Raw genomic sequence first — 23,331 nt, 5'->3', positions numbered from 1 at the left:
TATTACGAGACATCTAGTGCTTGCAGGAAGGTGCGAAGGGAGGGGGCTTTCATACCTACCTACACAGTATGCCTGTGTACCCACAGGGCACCTTAGATTGGGTGTGGCAGGCGCCTTCCATTAGCGAGACCCTGGGTCCATGCCTTCCTCAGTGGCATCCAGAAACCCAAAGCGACGGGACCTTCCAGATTTTGCGCACTTTTCTGCCGACTCGCCAACGTCGCAGAACAATCTCAACACTCCTCACTTCTCGGAACTCTAGGAAACCTTGTCCCAAAGCTTCGCATGCCGCATTGCTCGGCACTGACTCGAGAAACACTGGTATCTTCATGCCTAATGGCAACTCCGAAGCAACTTCATGAATCCGGCACCTGGCCGCACACCACTTTTATCCTCCTGCCTCAAACTCGATCAATACGCCGGGTTATACTTGAAGAAGTAGTGTCAGGGTTCAGACAATAACCGGGTCTGCGAGTCACTTATGCCATGGCGGGCGGCATGGCCTACGGATATACAGGTGACAGTTACCTACGAAGCACGGATGCTGGACCATTACGTACAAAATGAGAGATTCGGAGAGAAAACCAAATCGGATATTCGATATGGACCAAATGGTTCAAGAGGCGAGCCTAGAACCGTCCTCATCCCCTGCGCTTCAAAGCAGATGACCTCGCCTGCGTCCTCAGAGACAGAGAGGCCAATCGAACCAGGCCAGAAAGCTGCCAATCCACTAACCAAAAGGTCCAAAGATGAGCAGATGAACACACCCTCACAGTTCGCGCCAGTCGAGATCTGCGCTGAACCCTAGCCAGTTCCCGCCGTTCTCCCACATGGCGTCCAGGTATTTCTGGGTTTCTTCTCTCCGACAGCTTTGTAGTAATACGGACTCTGACCTTCATTTCCGCCGCGCCAAATGGATCCAATCCGTAATACCCTATAAACCAAAAGGGAGCCGTCTCATTTCGTAGTGAGCCCTGTTGCCGTCTACCCATCAATATCGTTCCTGAAACGCCCCTCGCCGTGGGCTGCCATTGGCTGGAAACAGCAGACTCCCATTGACAGAGGCTCCGAGCGTGAAACAGTTTGAATTTACTTTTCGGGAGGTCCCAGTCTAGCGTCACCGCCAGGCGCCAGGGGGGATGTCATCAGATGAAAAGGGTTTTATTTTCACCAACCTTTATTGGTGCAAATCTGCTCTGACTGGCCATCTATGCGAGCACTCAAATTTCCTTTACCTGGTGGACAGATGCTGCGAAAGCCCTCTTTAACATGGGCATATGTGAGCTCTGAGCAGTGCCTAATGCTCGAAATCAAATCTAGCTGCATGAGCTGCGACCAGTCATTGGATGAGCGATCGACCATATTCACTGAACAATGGCGATCCATTCGTCAAGGTCGACGAGGGAGAGCTAGTCTACACACCAACTCCGCCCTCGAGGCCTCGACTGGTGACACCCAAAGGATCTTACGCCCTCCACGAGTCCATCAAGGCATCCAAGGGCGAGGAGAAGGGTCTGTCGGCGTACGCTAGCTGGGCCAATCTGCGAATGAAGGCGCCCAACGTCAAGCCAGTATGACCGACATGTTATCTGATAAGAGCATTGCGGAAGCTGAAATCGAGCAATGGCTCCTGTCTAAATCGGAAGACGGATTATCGAGACCCAGGAATGAGCAGCAAGCTCGCACAAGACCCTTGTCACCAATGACCACGCCGCAGGCTCAGCATTGCTGTGCCTGCAGCACTTACATTATCCAGGGGAGTTTGCACTACATGTCAAGTCTGACAGGTGCGAAAGAAACGCGTAGTCGACACTTGCAGCACGCCAGACCACTAAGAAACAATGAGCCCGGATTAAGCTATGTTTGGTCATCTTTCGCGGAATCGCCTGAAGGATACTCAACCACTGCCTCGTAGTATCAGGTTATCAGCACAGCATGATGCGCACCTGAGAACCACGATGAGACGAGCTCAAGAGGCATACGGATACAGCACCGACGGATACATGGAAATTGGAAGTCGAGCCTGGGCGGAAGCTGACGGATGACGAACTCCTCCGCAACTAATTACCCTACGCCGCTACGGCAGGCTGGAAGGTCGATAAGACCAGAACCCCGGCGCAATGACGTTGAGATGGGACGCCAATCTTAAGAGGATCGTCCCCAAGGCGGCTAGGAGTCGTAACCCCGGTCTGCCGCTGGCTCAAGGCCTCAAGCAGGCACGCAGGTAAAGCCTTTCAAGCCATACGTAGCGATGATGAAGCAGTCGCAAGTTGCGACACTTGGACTCATGCCCCGCGGCGTATCCTGGATGGAATGTCTCCATGAAGAGCCAGCAGCGGCTCCCATGACATAATGACCGAAACCTTCGACACACTGGGCATATCGCAGCATCGCAAGTTAGGGATACCCGCCGCCCGGAGACTGCCAAGGTGCTCATTATACAGAAACACGCACTATCTTTAATATTTCCGGGCATCGACTCACTTCCCAGGAGCAACTGCACTAGTCATGCTTGGGCAGAAATTGGCAGCGCGAACGACATGCTACAACATGGTGAATTACGTGAATTCATAGGCTTGCAAACGCAGCAGGCTACGGTTCCATGCGATGCATTGACAACAGAAAATGGCCACAACACCGTGAAGTCAGTCAACAGATGGGTACGGGCTCACGATCTCGTTAGACCGGGGGTTGTAAGGGACCTCACAAGATGCGAGTGTTGGTTCCAAGTTCTTCCGGGTCACGTCGTGAGCGGCGAGTGCCGGGCCCCGAGGTATTGGGCAGGCCGCAGCAAATACGGGTTGCAGCGTCTTTCGAGCAGCTTCTTCAGGGCAGTTGAGGACGAATACGAGCAAGAATTGAGGGTTTTCCAATTGAGGTACCTGCAGGTTCCCATCAAGCCAAGTCTTTCTCTCGTACAGAAGAGGGCCAGACTCACGTAGCGGCCCTCAAGCGGCGTTGTGCTCGATACGGCCCCCGATGACCGTGGCTGCTCCATCGCAGAAGTATTGGCGTCCCGCTCCGCAGGTAACGGTACTTTAGAGAAGAAGGACGATCCCTGCCTCAAGAGCAAACGGCCCCTGTGCCTCGCAAACAGGCACGTTCAGGTTTTCCAACAAGTACGACCCCTACAGGCCACGCATACTGTGGGATGAGAGTCAAGGACCGGCCGGCAGGGCAGAACGTTGCGCAACCGTCGAACCGAACGGCAAGCCACAACATCCAGTCCCTTCTGTCTCTCGCTGGAATAGAAGCCCTCACGGGTGGGCACAAGACACCGCAGCCCCCCCGTAGCAACGCGGCTGACGGAGGCGATGGGGCGGGCGCTATTCTGGGAGCTGGAGTGGTCAGATGATCGATCTGTCTGAGTGTTCCCCTCAAGTTCTCAACGGCTAAGGCCACTTTGGTCATGGCTCCTCATCTTTGTTCGCTTTGTCTACCAGGACCTCGACGACGTGAAAGAATAAGCTTGTGCGCAAGGAGAAGGAATTGACAGCTGGCCGGGCTGCTAGAAGGAAGACTAGCTTTCTCGTTGCTCCAAAGGCCCTTCCCAGTCGATCATCCGCCCGCAAAATGACGGCGGGACGGCCGGTAGTCACTGGCGCCAAACATATGTCAGTGTCACCGTCAACTCACCCTAGAGGCTGGAGCAACCTTCAGGCCAACGCCCCGCGCACGCCTCGCCCTGTGCAGCTATCTGTGAGCTGAGGTGATACCTAGCTCAGTGGACAGAAGCAAAGGGCAAGATGACGGTCATACAATGGGACATGCTAGGAGGAGGCTAATGCCAAAACATTCCTCAGAATCAACGACGCTGGCTGAGCAACATTTGGGGAAGGATGATGGCGCGAATCCTGAAAGAACGCCCTCCGACAGCGAACGGTGGTCGCGATGGCGCATGGCAACAGTGTTCGTGCAACTTTGTAAGTACCTACACAACGGCACCAGTAGCCACATCATCTTATGAAGAGCACCGCATTGGTTCAGCAGGTTGCGGGGCGCTACCATGCAGTGGCCGATGCGGCAAAGACTTGCGACTAGAGGGTACGATGAACTCTGTTTGCCCCCCTTCTGTTTCCCTCTTAGAATCTCACTGAGAGATGAGGGTCCGGAAACAAGGGCTTCTCCACGTTTAATCCTCTCTTGGTACACGGGTGGGCTGCCCTTGTTATTGAGCTGGCGGATTTGGTTATTCTTGGTTATTTTAGACTCCCAATATGTGGCACAGCAAGGAACAGCACTATGGGAACACCGCAAGGGCATGTCTGCATTGACGGCGATTCTTGATTGAGGCTGAGATAGATCCAGTCCGTCTCGATTTTTCAACTCCCGGATCTATCTATCCCTTCCGAGGGGATGACTCAGGGCCTGGGCGAATCTCCTTTCAGCCCCCGTCTTTTTCACAACGTCCCAAAGGCCTAGGAAGAGCGATGGGTAGGCACAAAGTGGACGGATGGACACGCAAAGTCAAACAGTTCAACCGAGTAAGAGTCCTGCGAAATTAACACAGCCCTACTGCGTCCACTGCAGACAGTACAGAGCAAACAGGCTATCGTTCTCAGACCCGAACCCTGCGTTTTTGTGGACGACGCTGCCATCTATCACTGGCTTCCCAGAGCTCTAGTCGGCAGCATTCTAGTAGAGCCGACTTGCAGCCGCCAACAATGCATCTGCTGTTTGACTTATTGCAGAAGTAAAAGAAACTTATTCGTAAAGAGTATTGGTACATGTTGCTGCAAGATCTGAGTTACCGCGGAATACGGGACTCGAACGGGTCTGCGGCGTCGATACGAAGCGATACCGAAGAGGTCCAGCGGGTACCTAGACTGAACCCCTCCCACATCCCTTCTTTTTACCTTTTTTCTTCTTCTCTTTTAAACTTGCACATACGGGCTTCTCGCGGTACATCGCGCAGGGCACAGCGGCAGCCAGGGGGACCGGCCCCATGAGCCCACCGTTGGAGGTAGAACGAGCAGAAACTTTAATACATACGGATACTGCACTACTGCATCGAGAGGCATGCCGGAACCGTTACGGCTATTATCTATCGATAACTAAAGACGGCCAGCCACTCGACACTACGAACCAGCACGATTCCAGTCATATTTGGGCTGTCAAGCCACCAAAGACCATAGAATAAGACAACGGCATATGAGACAAGCTCCGGGGAGACCAGAATGGCCTCCAGACGGTGAGACATTGGAACTTCAGGGGTTGGATGTCAGACCCGCGAGTCGTCCATAGAGATCCCAGGAGTGAGAAGCATGCAAAGCCGGACCCGTGTGGCCTGCTGGCAGTCAGTCAGGCCAGGAACCAGCGCCACGGCAGACTCGCACTACATCGCATCGCATCGCATCGCATCACTGGTTGGATTCGTTGAGGGCTCCTTTCTTGAATCTTGCGTCCTGCCCTGGCTGGACCTCTCCACGCCCTCTCTCACCTCTCAGTCCTCCTTGATCTTTTCAGGTCCGGGCGGAACAAGACCAGGGCAAGCCGCAAACCAGGACAGCACTTGGAGCCGAGCAGCAAGTGGTGTGCTGGAAAGCTGGTCGGGTCCACTCCGTTGATACCGAAGCAGAAAAAACTCGCGACGATCAGGCCCAGTCCTGGCAGTCCCTGATCCCATCGACGACATTGACATTCCCCCTGCCGGCAGGAGACTTCGCTGGCGGCTGGTGGCCAACTATCCCTCGTTCACGCAGGCACACAGGCACAGCACTGGTTCCCGGAAAACCACGCGAAGCACACGTCAACGTTCTCCTGTGGTTCTTTCAATCTCTCTCTTCGCAACAGATTGTCATTGGGTATGCGGACTGCTAGATCCATCTCTGTACAGATCCAGTCCCATTAGTCTCGACAACTCAATGGAACTCAACTCGACCTCAGGAACGAAAGAGACGCATGGCACGTTGCCCCTCGGACCCATACTGGGTATTCATCAACCAATTGACCAGTTGCCAGTCCATCCAAAAGCTAGGGGAAGCAGGAAGAAACACAAAACGCAACGCACCCTCCAACCTTGGGCACACATCACACTTTGTCCAGAGTCTGGTCAATCCACACCCCTTCCACCCCCTCCCTCTTCCCACCCCTTCACTCTTGAGTCCTTGCCCGACCCTTGACTTTTTCTTCCAGCCCAAACCAACCAGCCCTGGCCGTCCCATCCCTCCTGGTCTGATCTGGTGGTCCCCCAAAGGTCCCGGCTCATGCTCCCTTGCCCTGCCACTTGATGGCCTAGTTCGGATAGGTACCGCAAGGTACCGCTCTAGCAACGGCGCCGGCAGAGAGCTACCAGCACCGGCGCCAGCCAGCCAGCCTGCCCAGCCAAGCAACAAGCTCTCCCCAGTCCCTGCCAGCGTCCCCATCAGAAGAAGCAGCAGAAGAGGAAGAGGCAGAGGCAGGGCCAGCAGTAGCAAGCACCTAGTCGACCCAGGGCATAGTCCAAGGAAAAGAGGAAGGGAAGAGGTCAGTCTTGCTCGGGCGGGCCCCGTCTCGTGTCTGGTCTCTTAACCAAGAAGCCTGCTTGATCTGTGAAGGTTCCCTCATTCGTCATTCCATCATATCCAGCCCAGCCATTGCCACTTTACGAATACATTGGTTGCATATGACTATTTGTCCCTCTTTTTAATCCTCGAACTAAAAAAGGAGAGGTACTGTATCCGTACGGATACCTTGCTTTTGCTATCCATATTGCTCCGTCACTCCCGTACCTACAGACACCACACTCTTAGTCTCTTGTCTCTCCTCCCCTCCACTCGCTTTAAACAAGCCTGGCCAATACCCTCTCCTCCAAAGGCCCAATCCCATATTTGCTGCACAATCCCGGATCCTTCTTTAAGCAGACAAGCTTCCGCATTTCCTTTGGCTCGGGTCAACCCCAGCACACCTCTCGTTTTACTCGTCCATTGCGAAACTGGTGGCGATTCTGGTCAGCAGGAAGCATTGAGATCTAAACGAGGCCGCCCGTTCACACTCACTGATCACACACTACGGAGTACGGATACCTTACGGACACACATGCTACTATCCATCGATATTGAATAATACGCCAACGATCATGCAACCATTCAGACATTGGTCCTTTGACAAACACCCCAGTATTCTTCGATAACTCATCACCACACGCATACTCTGCCCACTGGCTACGACGCTTTTCCCGCGTCGGCTGATGGGAAAATGGCCCTTTGGCCCTTCCGTCGGAGGAGCGGTCGCAAACGCTCGCGGAGCGGCGCAAACCTCTCAGATGTCGAGGCACCACCAATATCATCCTTACAAGCACGAGGTCATATGGCCGGCGAAGTCACTGCGCCGAGGGCGGCCATGCCGAAGAAGCAGCGCCTCGAGAAGCAGCAGCGCCTCGAGAAGCAGCAACCGGCGCCCAGGAGAGAACGCACCTACAGCTTCTCCCCCGGTCGCAATGACTCCATCCGTGTCGCGGGGCAAAAAGGCTCGGTTCCACTAGGACCTGGCCGGTCGACAGGGCTCTTCCCAGCCGACCGAAATGACGGAGAAGAAAAAGGGGATCCCGCGTGGCAGCGGGCGCCAACCCTACATAATGCACGCCACGGCCAACCGTCGAGGTCTTCTCGACGCAAGACCAGCAAGAGGAGGAGAGAAGAGACGGACCGTGAGGCGGAAATCAAGGCCATGGCAAACTTCGCCCCGGTACGACCGGCGGCCGACCCTTGGACGTCAGGGCGGCCCATTAGGAAACAGAGCAAAAGACTCAAGACCGGCCTCGGCTTCCGTAGGAGCTTCGAAAACCCGCAGTCGGACGTTTCGCTACCGATATCGATTCACTCCAGCATGTCATCCGACACGGAGCTACATTCGTTCCGAGTCTCTGCCCTCGAGGCACTATCGCCCCGACCAACATTACGATACGCAGTATACCCACGATGGGGTCCCGGACATGGTTCGGTGCCATCGCGCACACAACAACAGAAGAGGAAAGTGTCAGAGAGGGTGCCCGAGTCAGTGGTGAGGGCACACAAGAGGGTCGACAGCTTTGCGGATGATTTGGACGCCGCCGACCTGAGGGAGCTGATGGAGAGAGATAACAGGAGGAGAGAAAGGAAGCGCCAAAGAGATCAGGAACGGATAGAAAGGAGACTGGCACGGAGATCAGAGAAGCAGCGTGAGGCTGTGGCAGAAGCCCGTCACAGCGGCTCACCGCCGCCGGTCAACTTGGAACGCGGTGTTCTCGGCCGCGAACTCGGATTGGGGATTGATGCAGCCTCTGCAGTGGTTACTTCTTCCAGGAGACGGTCATGGAGCTCATCACGGCATTCGAGGAAGATTTCAACGACCAAGGACTCCGAGCCGGAGCAGGAGCAGGGGCAGGGGCAGGAATCGGAGCGGGAACCGCAATCCGAGACGATGGACATCGAGCCGGAACCAGCGGCCATCCAGCACTTCCACCGGACCACCAGCATCCCGCCGGAGGCACCGCCTTCGCCGACGCTGCCCGCGCAGCCCGTCCCGGAGCGCAAGACGAGCACGAAACTCACGCCCAAGGCCAGCATGAGGTTGAAGAGGAGCTTCCTGCGGAGGATTTCAAGATCAAGATCGCCCAATGCCACAGAGTCTGATCAACACGCAATCTCGCAATATTCCTCGAGACAGGATGAGGGTGAGACCCCCCGCAAGGATAGTCGTGCTCGCATCTCTTTCTCGGCACTTTTCCGTCTGGGCAAGAGAAACAGGAGAAACTCGGGACCGTCTTCCTTCTCGAATACATCGCGCGAGACAATGCAGGCATCAGCCGCTGCCGCCCAGATCTACTCGCAGTCGGCGACGCATGTGCCCCAGCAGCAGGAAGAGGCGGCCGCGGCGCCGGTACAAGTGCCGACGCCAGCAATCCCCCCACCTGTCAACTACATTCCTCGCAAGGTCAGTAACGGCGTTCCTAAGCGGACCAGGTCGCGCTTCAGGGAGGACTTGCCCGAGCTGCCCCTCAGCCCGCCCGACTCGCGCGTAGGGTCCCCAGAAGTGGAGATGCCTCTGCCCGTTGTCTCAGAGTCTAAGTCGGGAGAGATTTCGCAGCAGGATACACCTGCCGTGAGACACGACACACCGACATCAGACCTACGACGTGTTGATGAGAAGATGGAGAAGCTGGAGAAGATGAGGCAGACGCCCACGTCGCTGCGACATAGCATCCAGCCCTCACCCGAGCCTGTTTCGCTTGCGTCCATCGACTCGGAAGGATCATGGCTCTCCGGCCGCGTTGGCGCCCGCCGCTCGTCGGGCATGCGCGGCAGCATGCAACGTCTCCCGCCGCAGAACATGAGCCACTCCGCATCGCCCAACGATACGGAGGAAGAACTCGCCGACGACGAGTACCTGTCCAACCTCGCCACGCCGTCCCGCGAAATGCTCGCCGACGAAGAACGCACCCCGCGCAAGTCGACGGGCGACGCATTCCCCAGCAGCGACGAGGACGAGGTGATGGAAGACGCGGATATGAAGTGGGGTTCGGTCGATAGGCAGCGCGCCACCGTCGTGCAGCATCAGAGAGTCAAGAGCCGCGAGGGCATGCTGAAGTCATATGGTGAAGACAGCACGTCGTCACCCGATGGCTCGGAAGAAGGCGAGACGCCCCAGCTTCAACGGGCCACGAGCGTGAGCCTCAGCAGGGGCAACGCCAGGCATGTGAGCGCCGGGAGCACCAAGATGCTCGAGGTCTCGCCCCGCTCAAGCGTTGACCACAGGAGGAGCACTGACGCAGTATTTTGATGAGATTATCTGGGGGGATTATTGAAGATGTTTTGCTGATGAATAGGGGAAGATGAATCGCCAGCCGAGCCCATGAGACGTACAATCACTCGATATTTCCTTATCATCTCTCTACGTCGAAATATATCGACACCCGACACTCGTTTCCAATTTCCTTACAGCTCTGTCTATCCACCGACCATATTCACTCATTACACACTATTTCCTTGCCACTGACGACAAAAAGCACAAAAACACTTGGAAAACGACAAAATCACGATATGCTCTCAAAAACTGGCTGGCTTCATCGGCTCCTTTCATCTACATCTTCGTCCCCGCTCTCAAGATTATATGCGACTTATCTCCTCCCTGCCCTCAACGACACCTATTACCAACCGACGCTGAACTTGCCTCAAGAGTTGTAGGCTCCTCTTCGATTCATCTGATGTACGATACGACCTTAACGACCCGCATCTTTCTTCTTTTCGCCGACGACGATGACGACGCGCCCTCTACGCACGCGTTTCTGCGCGGTGGCATTTGTTTCTTCGTTTCATGTTCTCGGGAATACAACGTTTGATACCACGTCTTCTTCCCCCTTTCCCTTCCCCTACAATCCTTTTCCGAAGGGAAATGTAGGAGGAGGAGTAGGAGAGGGAAGCGAGATGATTTGAGATTTTTTGTTTTTCTTCAATGCGACCCTGTGGGAGGGTCACAGTTGCGCACCCAACAACCAACCCCTTAGACCGGCAGTGACAGCATGCCTGCGCACTCTTTTGATGAATGCTCTGCGATCTTCTCCGAGAAGACGAGAAAAAACCTAGATTCTGAGATGGGGAAAATAGCACGAACTAAGGGGGATAAGAGGGGAAAAAAGCGACCCCTCGCGGCGATGCACTGCCACTTTGCTGAAGGGGGGGAAATCATGTATGTAGTAAAGGCATAACAACAGGAGGGTTTTCCTGGATGAGATACCCGAGTAGCTCATGTTCTGGAGTAGTGATATACACTGTAGGTGTATCGGGTAAATGAGAAACATTGAAACAGACATATTTGCTCTAGACACTATAATGTGACTTGTTACTTTTCTCATTCTTTTCTATTATGTTTCTGGTTTGTCGTGAACATGACAAGCCGGGGTATTTCTATAAAAGTAACTTATTATTCTATCCACTATCTACAACACTTATTTTAATAAATAGTTCCCTCCAGCCATTTAAGTATGTAATGAAATAGGATGCTAGTTAATAAAGAACAATAATACTTACTTACCTACTTCTTATTCCCAAGTTTTTCTTTCCTTACTTTCTCTTTCCTTGCTTTCTCTTTCCTCTAATTATGACTATTATCTTCTGCATATTTATTAGGGAATACTCTCTGGAAAAGGCCTCGGAGACGGGCTAGGCGAGAGCGACAGCCTAGCTCCAATCGACGGCGACCAGTTCCCTCCCCCGTCCGAGCCAGAACCCGACGCCGAGCCCGGTCTTGGAGTAGGAGGTCTATCCGCGAATTGCATCTCGGCGAACTGATCGTCTTCGAGGATATAGATATTGGCAAGCTCGCCCTGCGGAAACTCGCCAGTAGGAGTCGACGCAAAACAAAACTTATCGCACATGACACGGCGAAAGTACGAAGTCTTGTGTCCCGCACGGCTGGCAGCCACGAGCACCGGCTCCAGATATAATCCAATCCGGGTACGCGGCGAGGTATCGTTTGGCCGACCGCTCGCACCGATGGGCATCACAAACACGGACTGCGGCGCGGGACTGGCGCGGGGCCCGCCGGTAATAGGCGTCAAGCGCACGAGGTTGGCAGTGATGGAGAGACCCATGTTGGTCATGCTGAACTCCCGAAACGGAGACGGCGGGAGCAGCGCACGCTGATGGACGTCGTGCGAGTGGGCAAAGTCGACGGGGGAGTCGGCGAGCAAGCCCGACGTCACCGTCCTGGATCGGCGTTCGCCGGTGTACGGGTCAACGAGCTGCTGCTGCGGATCCGCCCTCCATGCGAAGATTGTCTCGTCGGGAGATGTCCGTATGATCTCGTGTTGAAGACGTTGGAAAGCGTGCTTGAGTCCTTCGCCGTATAACACGGGGATGTTGACGCCGAAGAGGCCCATGAGGCAGTAGGCTAGGTCTTCTGCGCGGGTGGTCTGGCGGTTTGCTGCCCAGGACATGCGTTCTGCGACGGAGTAGTCGCGCGGATGGCGAGTTTTAGCGAGAACAGATTCAAAGATTCCAGTGATGGAGGAGAGGGCCTGGATAAAGGGGCGCTCATCGGTGTGGACGCCTTTGGTTCCGAGACGGGACCAGTCCGAGGTGTAAAAGATAATTCGCCGTGGCGCGATGAGCTCCTGAAGTGTCCAACCGCGGGTGAACCACTTGGAGGAAGCGAGTGATGGGAGCCGGTCCATGGGAGGAGAGGAGGATAGGGGCGGTATGTCGGCGAGGTAGACAAAGCAGACACGGGCGAGGAGGTAGTAGGCGTACATGGAGTTAATGGCTTCGGTCAGCTCTGCGGAGGAGGTTTTGTCTATGCAGCAGGAATCGATCCAGGCCCATTCAATGTTGTGACGCAGTGCTTGAGTACAGCATCCTTGGATTTTGATGAAGCCGGCTTTCTTGGATGCCAAGGGCAGGTTTTGAATGTCTTGGAAGGTCACCTCATCGAATCCCCAAGTATGGGAGAGGATGGCGTAGGGGGGCACAGTACTGCCGACGATGAACATGCGCAGTTCGTAGGTGGTTGTATCGAGAAGCCACATATTGATGGCGATGTCTCTGGCGCCTTCTTCGTCCCTTCGGTCTCGGTACCGAAACCTCGTTATTCTGTATGGGATAATTAGACAAGGCAAGGCATCTAAAGGTAAGTGCCATAGAGGTGACGGGAGAGATGTACCACAGCCCGGCAGCCTCGCACAACTTGGGCACAGTCTAGGGTACTGCCATGATAAGTTCGACGGACGCCTTATTGAGTGATTTGGTGGCAAACGAAGAGCTAGCAGAATGATTTGATAGACGCCCTGGTCATTCTTGAGATGTTAAAGTAGAAGAAGGCAAAATGTCACGAGATGGGAGCATACGGCTTGGGGATTTGAGGTGTGTAAGTCAAGTGCGGTGCGCAGGTGGACTCCCAGGTGCTCTTCTAGCTCCCAAGTGACATCTTGGGGAGGGGCAGCTGATGGCGGCCAGTCAGCTGGTGGTAAGGTGCAGACAGATGGCAGCGGGTGGCGCTTGTTAGGCGTTGAGCTAGGCCTGTCACCCCTGGCAGCTGCACGTGTCCGAGTCCACCTTACGTAAGGTAGAGGTACAAGGGCAGGGGAAAAGCACGCAACGACGGACCAAACAGAAACAAGAAGAGAAACATCAAAAGGCCCCACTCCTACAGGGCCCGGACCCCGACGGAAGGGCCGCCATCGGCGTCGGCAATGCCACTGCCGCACTTTCCCGGTCTGCTTTCCAGGGGTCCAGGCGGGCACAGGCGGGAAGTCCAGGGTGGAAGTGGGTGATTGGTGTTGGCCCGTTGGGTGTGTGTCGGGTGGGTGTGTGACCGTGTGTGCGTGTGTCCATGCCGCCCTACGCCTTTGGGCCATCATCTCGGCCATACTTCTCGGCATACCCTTCCTTGCGCAGTAAGGTACCAAGAGAAAATTACCTTGGACGAAGAGGCGCTTTGCAAATCTCTTCCTCGACAACTTCGACTATGATTCCTCAATAACACCTACCGTACTTCACAACCGAACCAAACCGAGCATGGCAACGACCACAACACTGTTCCGGGTGTTCTTGCGCCGCCAAACACCCGGAGCCCAAGGACTGCGAAATCGCTTGGCACAACAGCAACAGCGTCGCGCCAACTCCAGCTCCGAAGCACCCAAGCCGAAGAGGGCAGAGGATCCTATTCCCGTGCCAAACACCATCACGACAATCCCGTTATGGCAGCGCCTCGGACCCTTGACCCGCGCCGGAGAGGGTTATGCCCGAGCCCAGCGCAAGAGGCCTCTGACGACGCAGTTCATCAGCTCCTTGGTTATCTACTTTTGCGCCGACCTCTCGGCCCAGAACATGAGCGGCAACGACTACAACCCGGAGCGGACAATGCGTTCCTTGATTATCGGCGCCATTTCCTCTATTCCCAGTTATAAGTGGTAGGTTCGGTCGGTCTCGTTCTCGTGCTTGTGCTCGTGCTCGCAGGACTCGTGTGGTTCTCGTCTATTCGAATAGTGACTGACGCAGTAGTGTGTTCCATAGGTTCATCTTCCTCTCCCAGAACTTCAACTACGCCTCGCGGCTCCTCTCGCTGGCCACAAAGGTCGTGGTGAACCAGGTGTGCTTCACGCCCATATTCAACTCGTACTTCTTCGGCATGCAGGCGTTCCTGGCTGGCGACAACTTCGACCAAATCATCGACCGCATCCGACAATGTGTGCCTGTGAGCATCGTCAACTCGTGCAAGCTGTGGCCTGCCGTGACGGCCTTCAGCTTCTCTTTTATCCCGATGGAATACCGCAGCGTCTTCTCGGGCGTGATTGCTGTCGGATGGCAGACTTATCTGAGTTTCCTAAACAGACAGGCCGAAGTCGTCGAGGAGGCAGAGGAAATCCAAGAGAGATCGCATGCGGTGCAGGCCATCGCTTCTCATGAGAGTTCAGTAAAGATGGAGGCTTGAGCTTGAAATACGTAGACGAGGGGAGGAGCGGAAAGCATAAATATCCTAGACATTCTTTGGCAGCATTCTTTTCTTTTGTAGTGCATCGGGACGGCGTTGGGCTAGACGGAGACGGACCATAGAGACATGGAGAACGTCATGATCTGATACGATTTTATTCTTAGAAAAAAATACCTTAGACTTTGTACCGTGTCAGTCGACACTGTACTGACACTGTCCCTCCGTGCCAGAGCGACGCCAAATGTGCAACCCAAACTTCGCGCCCATTTTGCCTTCGGGCCCTTGACCTCGTCCAGATCACAACCCTCGAATCTCCCCAACGCTGAGCCATTGAGTGCTGGCCAGGACCAGCAACTCTACTCTGCAATGGCGTCCATCTGCATGCGATCCTGCCGCGTGCAGTCCGCCCTCCGATCCACCAAGAATTCTACCACCCTCCGTCCCAGACTCCCTGGCAACATCCCTCGACGTCATGCTTCTACCGGCACCGGCTCCTCGACGGAATCCCAGGCCGGCTCGGGTCTGAAGACTGGCCTGTACAGCATTGCCCTCGCCGGGTCTCTCTATGTCTCCTATCTCTACGTAACCGATACGAGGGCCTCCATCCACGCATTGTCGCCCATGTTGATGCGCTTTGCTTGGAGCGACGCCGAGGATGCCCACCACGCCGGCACTGGTATGATGAAGACTCTCTACGATCTGGGCCTCCACATTCGCGAACGCGACAGAACCCTCGCCGAACACCCTGCTCTGGCAACCGAAGTCTACGGCATGAAGCTGTCCAACCCCATCGGCATCAGCGCTGGTCTCGACAAGCACGCCGACATCCCTGACGCCCTCTTCGCCCTCGGTGCCGGCATCGTTGAGGTCGGTGGCTGCACGCCCCGCCCGCAGGACGGCAACCCCCGCCCTCGTGTCTTCCGCGTTCCCAGTCTCGACGGCATGATCAACCGATACGGTCTCAACTCGCGGGGCGCCGACAGCATGGCCATCACACTGAGGGAGCGCGTGCGCAAGTTCGCTCGCAAGGTTGGCGCGACGGAGCAGGAGGTTCTGGACGGCGAGGCTGGTGTCCCTGCTGGCAGTTTGCTCCCCGGCAGACTGTTGGCTGTGCAGATTGCCAAGAACAAGGAGACGGATCAGAAGGATGTCAACGCCGTTGCTCAGGACTACGTCTACTGCGTACAACGTCTTGCTAGATATGCCGACATCTTGGTGGTCAATGTCAGCAGCCCCAACACCCCTGGTCTCCGTGATTTGCAGGCCACCGAGCCTCTGACGAGACTGTTGAGTGCTGTGGTTCAGGAGGCTCGCAAGGTGGACCGCAAGGTTGCCCCCAAGGTCATGGTCAAGGTCTCCCCTGACGAGGAGGAGGATGCCCAAATCGAGGGCATCGTCCAGGCCGTCTGCAGCAGCGGTGTCGACGGCGTCATTGTGGGCAACACCACCAACCGTCGCACTGGCATCGTTCCCCAGGGTGTCAAGCTTACTGTGAAGGAGCAGAAGGCGCTGCAGGAGACGGGTGGGTACTCAGGACCCGCTATGTACAACAGAACTCTGGATCTGGTCGGAAAATATCGCAAGAAGCTCGATGCCCAGACCCTCCAGACCGGCTCGGCCGAGGAGGCGGCTGCCATTCCCGATATTGACGGCTCCCTTTCCGGCAAGCTTCACGATCTGATCGAGGGCAAGGATACCCCGAGAAAGGTCATCTTCGCGACAGGCGGCATCACAAACGGAGAGCAGGCGCTCAAGATACTCAATGCAGGCGCCAGCGTGGCCATGGTGTACACTGGCTTGACTTACGGCGGACCGGGAACAATTACAAAGATAAAACGGGAGATCAAGGACCAGGCGTAGAATACCAACTTAACAAATAGAAGATTGACTGCTCAGTGCGGAACCACCTGGGCCCTTGACATCTGCGCGCCTCATAGTGGGAATCGAATAGATCGACCGTGCAGATCCCGAGATATTCAATAAGCTGATTCTTGAAGGGACCGAAGAACTGGACGAGTCTTCGTGGAACTACTCGGAGAACTAGACCACCGAAATCCATCATTATCTCAGCATACCCATTTGTGGAATCACCCATCGTAAGTTTTCCTCGAGCTTGAAGATTATTCGATGCATTACCTATTGGAATGCTTTGGTGGCGTTGTTAAATAAGAAGAAAGCAACCACAAAACGCCTGACTCCATGTGACCTGGCAGCGATCGGCGCCTATCAAGCTACACTTTCCTCCTGATAATCATATCTGTCTGCCTCTTCTTTTCCATGATGATGCCGTTGATGATGCCCCAGCAATGCAAACCGCTAACCCTCTTCTAGATGCTAGACTAAGATCGGTTACTACGGCTACTCCTGACCCGCGACGACAAACTCGGGCGCATTCTCAAAGCCTACGACGGTTACAGGCTGAAGCTGAGCAAGCTTCACCAGCTTCTCGCGGGCTGCCTCGTTGAGTTTGACCTCGCCATTCTTCTCCTCGCGAGGGCGCACCTCGATACCAGTGGGGTAAAGGTGCTCAATCTCGACATCCTCGCCGAGATCAAAGAGCTCAGACTTTTCACGGAAGCACCAAGGACGGCCGTCCCTCATGACCAAGTCGTGCGTGTCGCGGACGTCCTTGGCGTGCAGGGAACGATACCCGCCATCCAGGGAGACGGCGATGGAGCTGTGCCAAGGGGTGCGGGGGAAGCCGTCGGGGTTGTGCTTCTCGACCAGGAGCGGCATGGAGAGCTTGACGGCGCCGCTGGAGGGGTGGATGGAGAGGCGAACGTGGTCGGGGCAGGTGGCGAGGATGATCTTGGTGAAGGACTCGGCGCGCATCATCATCTTCATGGCGACTTCCTTGACGACCTTGCGGTACTTGTGGCCCGAGGTGGCGTGGGCCGCGACGGGGCTGTTGCGCAGGTCTGTCTCGAGGAAGCGGATGAAGCCGCGGTAGGTCATGAGCGTGTCGTTGTCCGTCTCCATGAGGGCGCGGACGTCCTTGTCTGGGTCGCCGAATTGAGCCTCAAGGGTCTTGCGGCTCTCGTCGACGAGTTCCATGTATTTCTCCTTGGTGAGGGGCTCGTTCTCATTGGTGAGACCGAGAAAGTCCATGACGCGGAGGAGCTTGATGCCATCGTATCCCTTTTGGGCCGCCATGTCCATGAGAGTGGCGCCGTACTCCCAGGTCTCGTCATCTGAGATGCCGACAACGTCTAATTGGCGAGTTAGTGATTGGACACCGAAGTATGGCTTTTCCAAAAGGGAAGGGCTTACCGTTGAAGACCAAACCATCGGTGGCAATGTGAACCTCGGCACCGTGGGTGTAGACCTTGCCAATCTCGACGCAGAGGTCGTTGAGTCTTGCAAGGGCCAGGTCCTCTCCAAGATCAGGGAGAACACCCGTCACCTTGTCGGTGCGGTTGATGCTCTTCCATGGGAAAGCAGGGATGATCATCTTAACTGACTCTCCCTTCTTGACGTACTCCTCCACACGGCCGTGGAACATCTTGCGTCCAAGCCATTCGTGGTTTTCCTGACCCTCGGGGATGATGTGTCTTCCAAATGCTTGGAGAACATCAAGAATCTTGTGAGCGACTTGCTCAGAAGACTGCTCGAGAGGGGGTGTGGGGAGTGTCTCTGTGATGATAGGTGCATCTAAGTCCAGAATATTAGTTGGACGTCTCTCGAAGCAACAATGATGGATGCGACTCACCTCCTTCGACGACATCATCAATTACAGCATCGATGCTGGCATTCCTCAGGGGGCTATGGAAAGCACTGAAAGGGCTCTTGGTTGCGCTCACAGGGCTCCTCAACGTTTGCTCAGGAGGCTGCAGATCAACGGGGTCGATGGGAGAACCGATTTCGAGGTCAGAGAACTCGACACGCATCTGCCTCAGAGGGCTGAGGGGGCTTCTCAAGTCTGAGACACTGAGGGGAGAGATGGAGCTGAGGGGACTCTTGAGCTCCGAGCCAAGACTCGGGCGTCTGTATGTCGGAGCACGGAGCTGAAGGACCGGTCTTGCCATGAGCTTTCCGGTGGAGGCTGCCGGCTTCTTGGCGTCCGTGGGGGACACGGGGACGGGGTCTGCGGCGGAGATGGCCATTTTGGTGCTTGAGGAGGATATTAGGGAGAAGATATCAATGAGTCCCCCAAGATGATGGCAATGAACTTAAGGAGGAAGAAAGGAAATGTTGCTTGATTGTATGAGAGGGAGAGGATGATCTGAGTTGTAGATAATCGATAACAATCATGGGCGGCCTTGGAGATTCTTCTTATACTTGGAATTCACTTTAACCTGGAATAGGGACCTCCTTAGGGAATGCCATCTGGATATCTCGTAGTATGCCGCATGCATTCAGGACGCTACTCGGAAACTTTCCCATTGTTGAAGCCCAGGCTTGAATCGCAGTGCGCTGTGGCGTCTAGGCTGAGCTACCACAAGCCAAGGCTGGAGTCTGGCCATGGATATGCATCGTTACATGGGAGTGGCCGTGTCTGCATGCACCTGCAGAGCGGCCGAGGGTACGCGTTGCCCTTTTCCATGGTCTAACTACTTACCACCTTACCTTACCTGACTTGACTCAAAATAAGCACACCTGATGGTCCCACGCTCGAGGCAAAGGCATTGTCTTACCTCGTGTCGGCGATGAGACTAGGTCAACACCGGCTATACCGGCATGATGGGCACGAATCCTTAGCTTTCCCCAGTGCTCGCGCGTGCGTCCCCTGATTTCCCTGATTGCCAAGAGCAGATGGGAACTTGGTGGTATCAATGGATCTTGTGGAGGCACCTCCCACGTTTGGAGGCTTTTGGAACGTAACACAAACTAGCCCTAACCGTGTCGTTTGGCTGAAGAGGCTTGACGTGGCTGTCGGCTACTAGTCCCAGAGCAGGTCAGCCAATGGATTGACACGTCTGGATTAGTCCTGGCCTGAGTGCTCGAGCTAAGCCCATCCGATTTTAGGTTCGTGAAGCTGGGAAACTGATCCATCACCAAATGTGTCTTAAACTTTTTGGTGCGCCCGTCGCAATCCGGTCATCTCTGTTGTGTGTCCTAGTCAGCCAGGCTGAGCTGCTATCGCCGGCGTCGTGAGCGAGGCGCTGGTCTGGTAAACTCAATTACATGCCGTATCCGGAGACTTTGGATAGTTATTTTCGATTTGCCGTAAAAGAACCAATGGCTCGGTATAGCATTCTGCGTCTTGAACATCTCGATTTCCTTTTGTCGACATGATAACCCCTCATTTCCTGTTGTAGTTGATCCACAATCGAAAAGTTGGCATTCATTCCTCGAATTGCTTCCCATTCTTCGGTAACTTTACTGGACCAACTGGCTTCAAGTTGCGTACTATTCGCATCATCACGATGGAGAAAGATCTCCCATCTCTGCCAATCGTCCAAAGCGTGCATTATGATGAGCACCATCAACTAGCACCTTCCGATCACCACGTCCATACCACAACCTACAACGACAAACAAGTAATCATGTCAACCAACGATGAGCATCATGTCCGACCTCAAAGCCAGAGTCTTTCCGAAGGCCAACAACGATCACTACAGGCAGACGAAGAAAAGGCTGAACTTGTCCCCCCTACGACTGACGGGCCAGATGGTGGTTTCCAAGGCTGGCTCCAAGTCCTCGTCGCATTTCTGCTCGTTCTAGACGGCTTCGGTTTCATCACGGCATTTGGTGTTTTCCAGGCATCATATGTCAAGATCCTACCGGACAGTTCAACCTCCGACATTTCGTGGATCGGTTCGATGCAGATATTCCTTCTTTTCCTACTAGGAACCCTGAGCGGCAGACTCATCGACGCCGGTCATTTCAGAATCACCTTGATCACCGGCATCGTCTTCCAAGTCGGAGGCATCTTTGGAGCTTCATTCTCCAGCAAATACTGGCACTTCCTGCTCTCACAAGGCATCGCCACGGGAATCGGCAACGGCATGCACTTCACTGCGCTCGTCTGGCTGGTCTCGCAATATTTCACAAAGAGGCGGGGTCTAGCGCTCGGGATCAGTTCCTGCGGTGCCCCCATCGGTGCCGTCATCTTCACCATCATCGCTCGTGAGATGATCCCAAGAACGGGAATCCAGTGGACGCTTCGTACCATGGGTTTCTTAGTTCTTGCTGACAGCATCATCATTTACCTCATTGCGCGACCCAAAGCTGCCACGCGCCAGGGTGGTCCCTTGCTTGAACTGTCAGCATTCAAGGAACTGCCCTACCTCTTATTCACTGTTGGCATGTTCTTCGCCTTGCTGGGTGTCTACTTTGCATATTATTATGTACGTATCTTCACCGACTGTCTCTTATCATTCACATTAGAAACGATGAACTAACATTTTTCCCACCAGGTCCCCCTTTTCAGTCGCAACAAACTTGGCCTCGATGATAGCGGAGCCTTGACTGTCCTCATCGTCATGTCGGCCGTGGGCATCATTGGCCGACTTGTTCCCCCATATCTCGCCGACAAGAGCATCAAGCCTCTCAGAACACTTGTTATATCACTGCTCTTGAGTAGCCTCAACGTCTTTGCCTGGATCGCCGTGAGCTCCATGGCCGGACTCTACGCCTGGGTCATTGCGTACGCCTTCACCGCCAACGCAGTGCAGACGCTCTTCACAGCATCCATGGGCGAGGTCACGTCGGACATGTCAAAGCTCGGGGTTCGCATCGGCATGGTCTTCACCATTGTGAGTTTTGCTTGTCTTGCTGGTCCTCCCATTGGCGGAAGTCTTGTTGGGCTGAATCACGGCGATTTCCTCTATGCGCAACTATTTGCTGGCGCTTCCATGCTCCTGGGTGGTCTTTTGGTTGCACTTGCGAAGATCAAGCAGGTTGGACAGAAGGGTTTTTGGCGGATTTAAGACTCTCATTCACCTTCTTTTTCATCTTTCTTCAAGGGTACCATACTATTCTTATCTGATGCAACTGCGTTTGCTGTAGCATAAGCATTGGGTGGCGTTTCCAAATTTCAGGGCTGTTGGCGTAAGGCGTTTGACTCTGAATTGGGTTATTGGATGGTGGGGACACGGGCGAGAATTCGAATTATCCAATATTGCCAAAGAATGAAATTTACTTGCCACCATACCTGATGGCGGACCCCCTCACATCGCGTCCATGTTAGGTATTCAAGGCTCATAGCAAACCCCTCTATCAAAGATCGGAAATTGCGGCACATTCTTGGCAATCTGGGGAGCTTCCACCTCACCGGATATCAGGCAGGGAAGCTCGCACTCTGGAGCTATCGTGGCTTACCCAGAACCCGGGCCAGAGGGCCTTTGAAGCCGTTTCGAGCTTGGCGCAAATCGGTCAAGTGCTATGGTGTCTTTGGGTAAACTGTCCCATTCGCTGAAGAGAATAGGAAAGTAGAAATTCATCTGAACGACACTTGATAGCCATTGACTGAAATCGATGTAGGATGCAAGCGGCTTGACTTCTTTAGCTAGATCATTTCAAGCGAACCAACATTTAGCTCCTACCTTAAATCCTTTGTCAAAGTGGCCATTCCTATTCGACGGAAGCCGCTGCGAGCCCAGTCAGTCGACTCACTCGACTTGATCTAGTTAGCCTAGTTCGTTCCACAGCCCTAGAACCGGCCCTGCGGTGCCACGCTTCGACGAAAGTGACACAGAGCCAATAAGTTTCCGAGACCAGAAATCAAGCAATCAGGTGTACCCGAGATTATCTTAGCACACTTACCACAGCAAGGGGGATCACTCAACGGCACTAACACATTGTCAGGCGAATTGCAGGTCGGCAGCAAACAAGCACAGCAGCAGACCCTGGCTCCATTCGATGAGTAGTATCAAATGAAGCAAACTTGCAAACCAGTTGTATACGAGTATGCCGGCAGATCCGTGCTTTAGCGGCATGGCAACCATGCATGTCAGGTATTGTGGCGTTGGCCGCGTGCGGCAACTCCTCAAGTGCTGGCATTTCAGCTTCAAGCCACATGCAGCTCGACGTCTTGCCCAGTCGTTCAACGCTCAGCCCAACCCGATGGGATAGACACGAGCGTGCCACCTCGGAAGCACCGTACGACCCTGGGATGCCGACATTCTATTTTCTCTTTGCCCTTGGCGTAAGTCTGGGGGCAAACTAACCCCATGCGCCGGGATCGTGAATGTCGCCGGCCGGCTAGGCAGTTCGACGAATTCCGTCAAAGCCTTCTCAAATAGATGAACTGCACAGTGAGATGGCATTATTGTTAGCTCTGATGCATCAGTTATAAGTCGTACGCAGACGTCTGGGGCGCGTTCTTGGGTCCGTTTGACTGTCACTTCAACCCTTCCATCACTTTGCTCTATGATTTTGACAGCAAGATGAAGCCTTCAGTATCAGCAGCCTTGAGGTATGTCAAATCTTTTCACCCAAGCCTATTCTTCGTCAGCGCTAACATATTCCAAGCTTGTGTGGCCTCCTTTCGGGTATCTCGCAGACAGTGCATGCCTTGTCTGGGACTGCGGCGAGCATCTCTACAACCACGCCAACTCCAACCTGCTTGCCCCGATATCTGGGAGCCAAATCGAGCGAGAAACAAGCCAGCCCGCCGTGGGGTAACCGTACATGCGAATCTGATCCTGAGAATGTGCCTGACACTGGCGTCGTACGAAAATATGAGTGGACGATACAACGAGCTGTCCTAGCACCGGATGGATTTGGTATGTTACATCAACCTTGAGCCTTGCCATCAGGTGGTCTCTTTTTCGGTCGACCGAGGCAGATCGGCTTTTGGGCTTCTTCTTTCTTTTTCTTTTTCTTTTCTTCTTATTTTTGCCTTTTCCTGCTAGGCACTGATCGTAATCGTTGCGTGCAGAACAAACACTTCTCACTGTCAATGGCCAGTTCCCTGGGCCTCTCGTTGAGGCCAACTGGGGAGATATTGTCGAGGTCACCGTCCACAACAACATCACGGGTCCGGAGGAAGGCACAGCAATG

General features: G+C 54.5%; 8 protein-coding genes across 8 annotated transcripts; 6 read left to right on the top strand and 2 right to left on the bottom strand.

Annotated features, from left to right (window-relative positions):
• Positions 1-1,213: 1,213 nt before the first annotated feature.
• Positions 1,214-4,291, top strand: BDZ83DRAFT_731861 (uncharacterized protein; the record flags this gene model as incomplete). Its single annotated transcript, XM_060512880.1, has 7 exons — positions 1,214-1,571; positions 2,151-2,224; positions 2,575-2,644; positions 2,943-3,027; positions 3,804-3,923; positions 3,952-4,044; positions 4,209-4,291. The coding sequence occupies exons 1-7, from the start codon at positions 1,347-1,349 to the stop codon at positions 4,289-4,291; spliced, it is 750 nt and encodes a 249-aa protein (XP_060363562.1). The 5' UTR covers positions 1,214-1,346.
• A 2,885-nt stretch (positions 4,292-7,176) lies between these two features.
• Positions 7,177-9,738, top strand: BDZ83DRAFT_580669 (uncharacterized protein; the record flags this gene model as incomplete). Its single annotated transcript, XM_060505371.1, has 1 exon — positions 7,177-9,738. The coding sequence occupies one exon, from the start codon at positions 7,177-7,179 to the stop codon at positions 9,736-9,738; it is 2,562 nt and encodes an 853-aa protein (XP_060363561.1).
• A 1,078-nt stretch (positions 9,739-10,816) lies between these two features.
• BDZ83DRAFT_388854 (heterokaryon incompatibility protein) lies at positions 10,817-12,654 on the bottom strand. The gene is made up of 3 exons (XM_060502770.1): positions 12,616-12,654; positions 10,986-12,545; positions 10,817-10,894 (listed from the first exon to the last, which is right to left on the bottom strand). Exon 2 carries the CDS (start codon positions 12,479-12,481, stop codon positions 11,081-11,083), a length of 1,401 nt encoding a protein of 466 aa, XP_060363560.1. The 5' UTR covers positions 12,482-12,545; positions 12,616-12,654; the 3' UTR covers positions 10,817-10,894; positions 10,986-11,080.
• A 376-nt stretch (positions 12,655-13,030) lies between these two features.
• On the top strand, positions 13,031-14,644 carry BDZ83DRAFT_626111 (Mpv17/PMP22 family protein). The gene is made up of 2 exons (XM_060508540.1): positions 13,031-13,864; positions 13,968-14,644. Exons 1-2 carry the CDS (start codon positions 13,470-13,472, stop codon positions 14,383-14,385), a joined length of 813 nt encoding a protein of 270 aa, XP_060363559.1. The 5' UTR covers positions 13,031-13,469; the 3' UTR covers positions 14,386-14,644.
• A 107-nt stretch (positions 14,645-14,751) lies between these two features.
• On the top strand, positions 14,752-16,245 carry BDZ83DRAFT_753456 (dihydroorotate dehydrogenase; the record flags this gene model as incomplete). Its single annotated transcript, XM_060514350.1, has 1 exon — positions 14,752-16,245. One exon carries the CDS (start codon positions 14,752-14,754, stop codon positions 16,243-16,245), a length of 1,494 nt encoding a protein of 497 aa, XP_060363558.1.
• Positions 16,246-16,494: 249 nt separating this feature from the next.
• On the bottom strand, positions 16,495-18,596 carry BDZ83DRAFT_388767 (pyoverdine/dityrosine biosynthesis protein). Its single transcript, XM_060502769.1, has 3 exons — positions 18,095-18,596; positions 17,656-18,036; positions 16,495-17,594 (listed from the first exon to the last, which is right to left on the bottom strand). Exons 1-3 carry the CDS (start codon positions 18,486-18,488, stop codon positions 16,744-16,746), a joined length of 1,626 nt encoding a protein of 541 aa, XP_060363557.1. The 5' UTR covers positions 18,489-18,596; the 3' UTR covers positions 16,495-16,743.
• A 1,155-nt stretch (positions 18,597-19,751) lies between these two features.
• On the top strand, positions 19,752-21,257 carry BDZ83DRAFT_580686 (major facilitator superfamily transporter; the record flags this gene model as incomplete). The annotated part of the gene is made up of 2 exons (XM_060505372.1): positions 19,752-20,675; positions 20,745-21,257. The coding sequence occupies 2 exons, from the start codon at positions 19,752-19,754 to the stop codon at positions 21,255-21,257; spliced, it is 1,437 nt and encodes a 478-aa protein (XP_060363556.1).
• A 1,348-nt stretch (positions 21,258-22,605) lies between these two features.
• BDZ83DRAFT_388739 (uncharacterized protein) lies at positions 22,606-23,201 on the top strand. Its single transcript, XM_060502768.1, has 2 exons — positions 22,606-22,744; positions 22,801-23,201. Exons 1-2 carry the CDS (start codon positions 22,716-22,718, stop codon positions 23,072-23,074), a joined length of 303 nt encoding a protein of 100 aa, XP_060363555.1. The 5' UTR covers positions 22,606-22,715; the 3' UTR covers positions 23,075-23,201.
• Positions 23,202-23,331: the final 130 nt, after the last annotated feature.

Source organism: Colletotrichum acutatum, assembly GCF_030867785.1.
Source record: "Colletotrichum acutatum strain CBS 112980 chromosome Unknown BDZ83scaffold_64, whole genome shotgun sequence".
Lineage (NCBI taxonomy): Eukaryota > Fungi > Ascomycota > Sordariomycetes > Glomerellales > Glomerellaceae > Colletotrichum > Colletotrichum acutatum.
The sequence above is the reverse complement of the archived record's forward strand: the minus strand, read 5'-3'. Positions and strand labels throughout refer to the sequence as shown.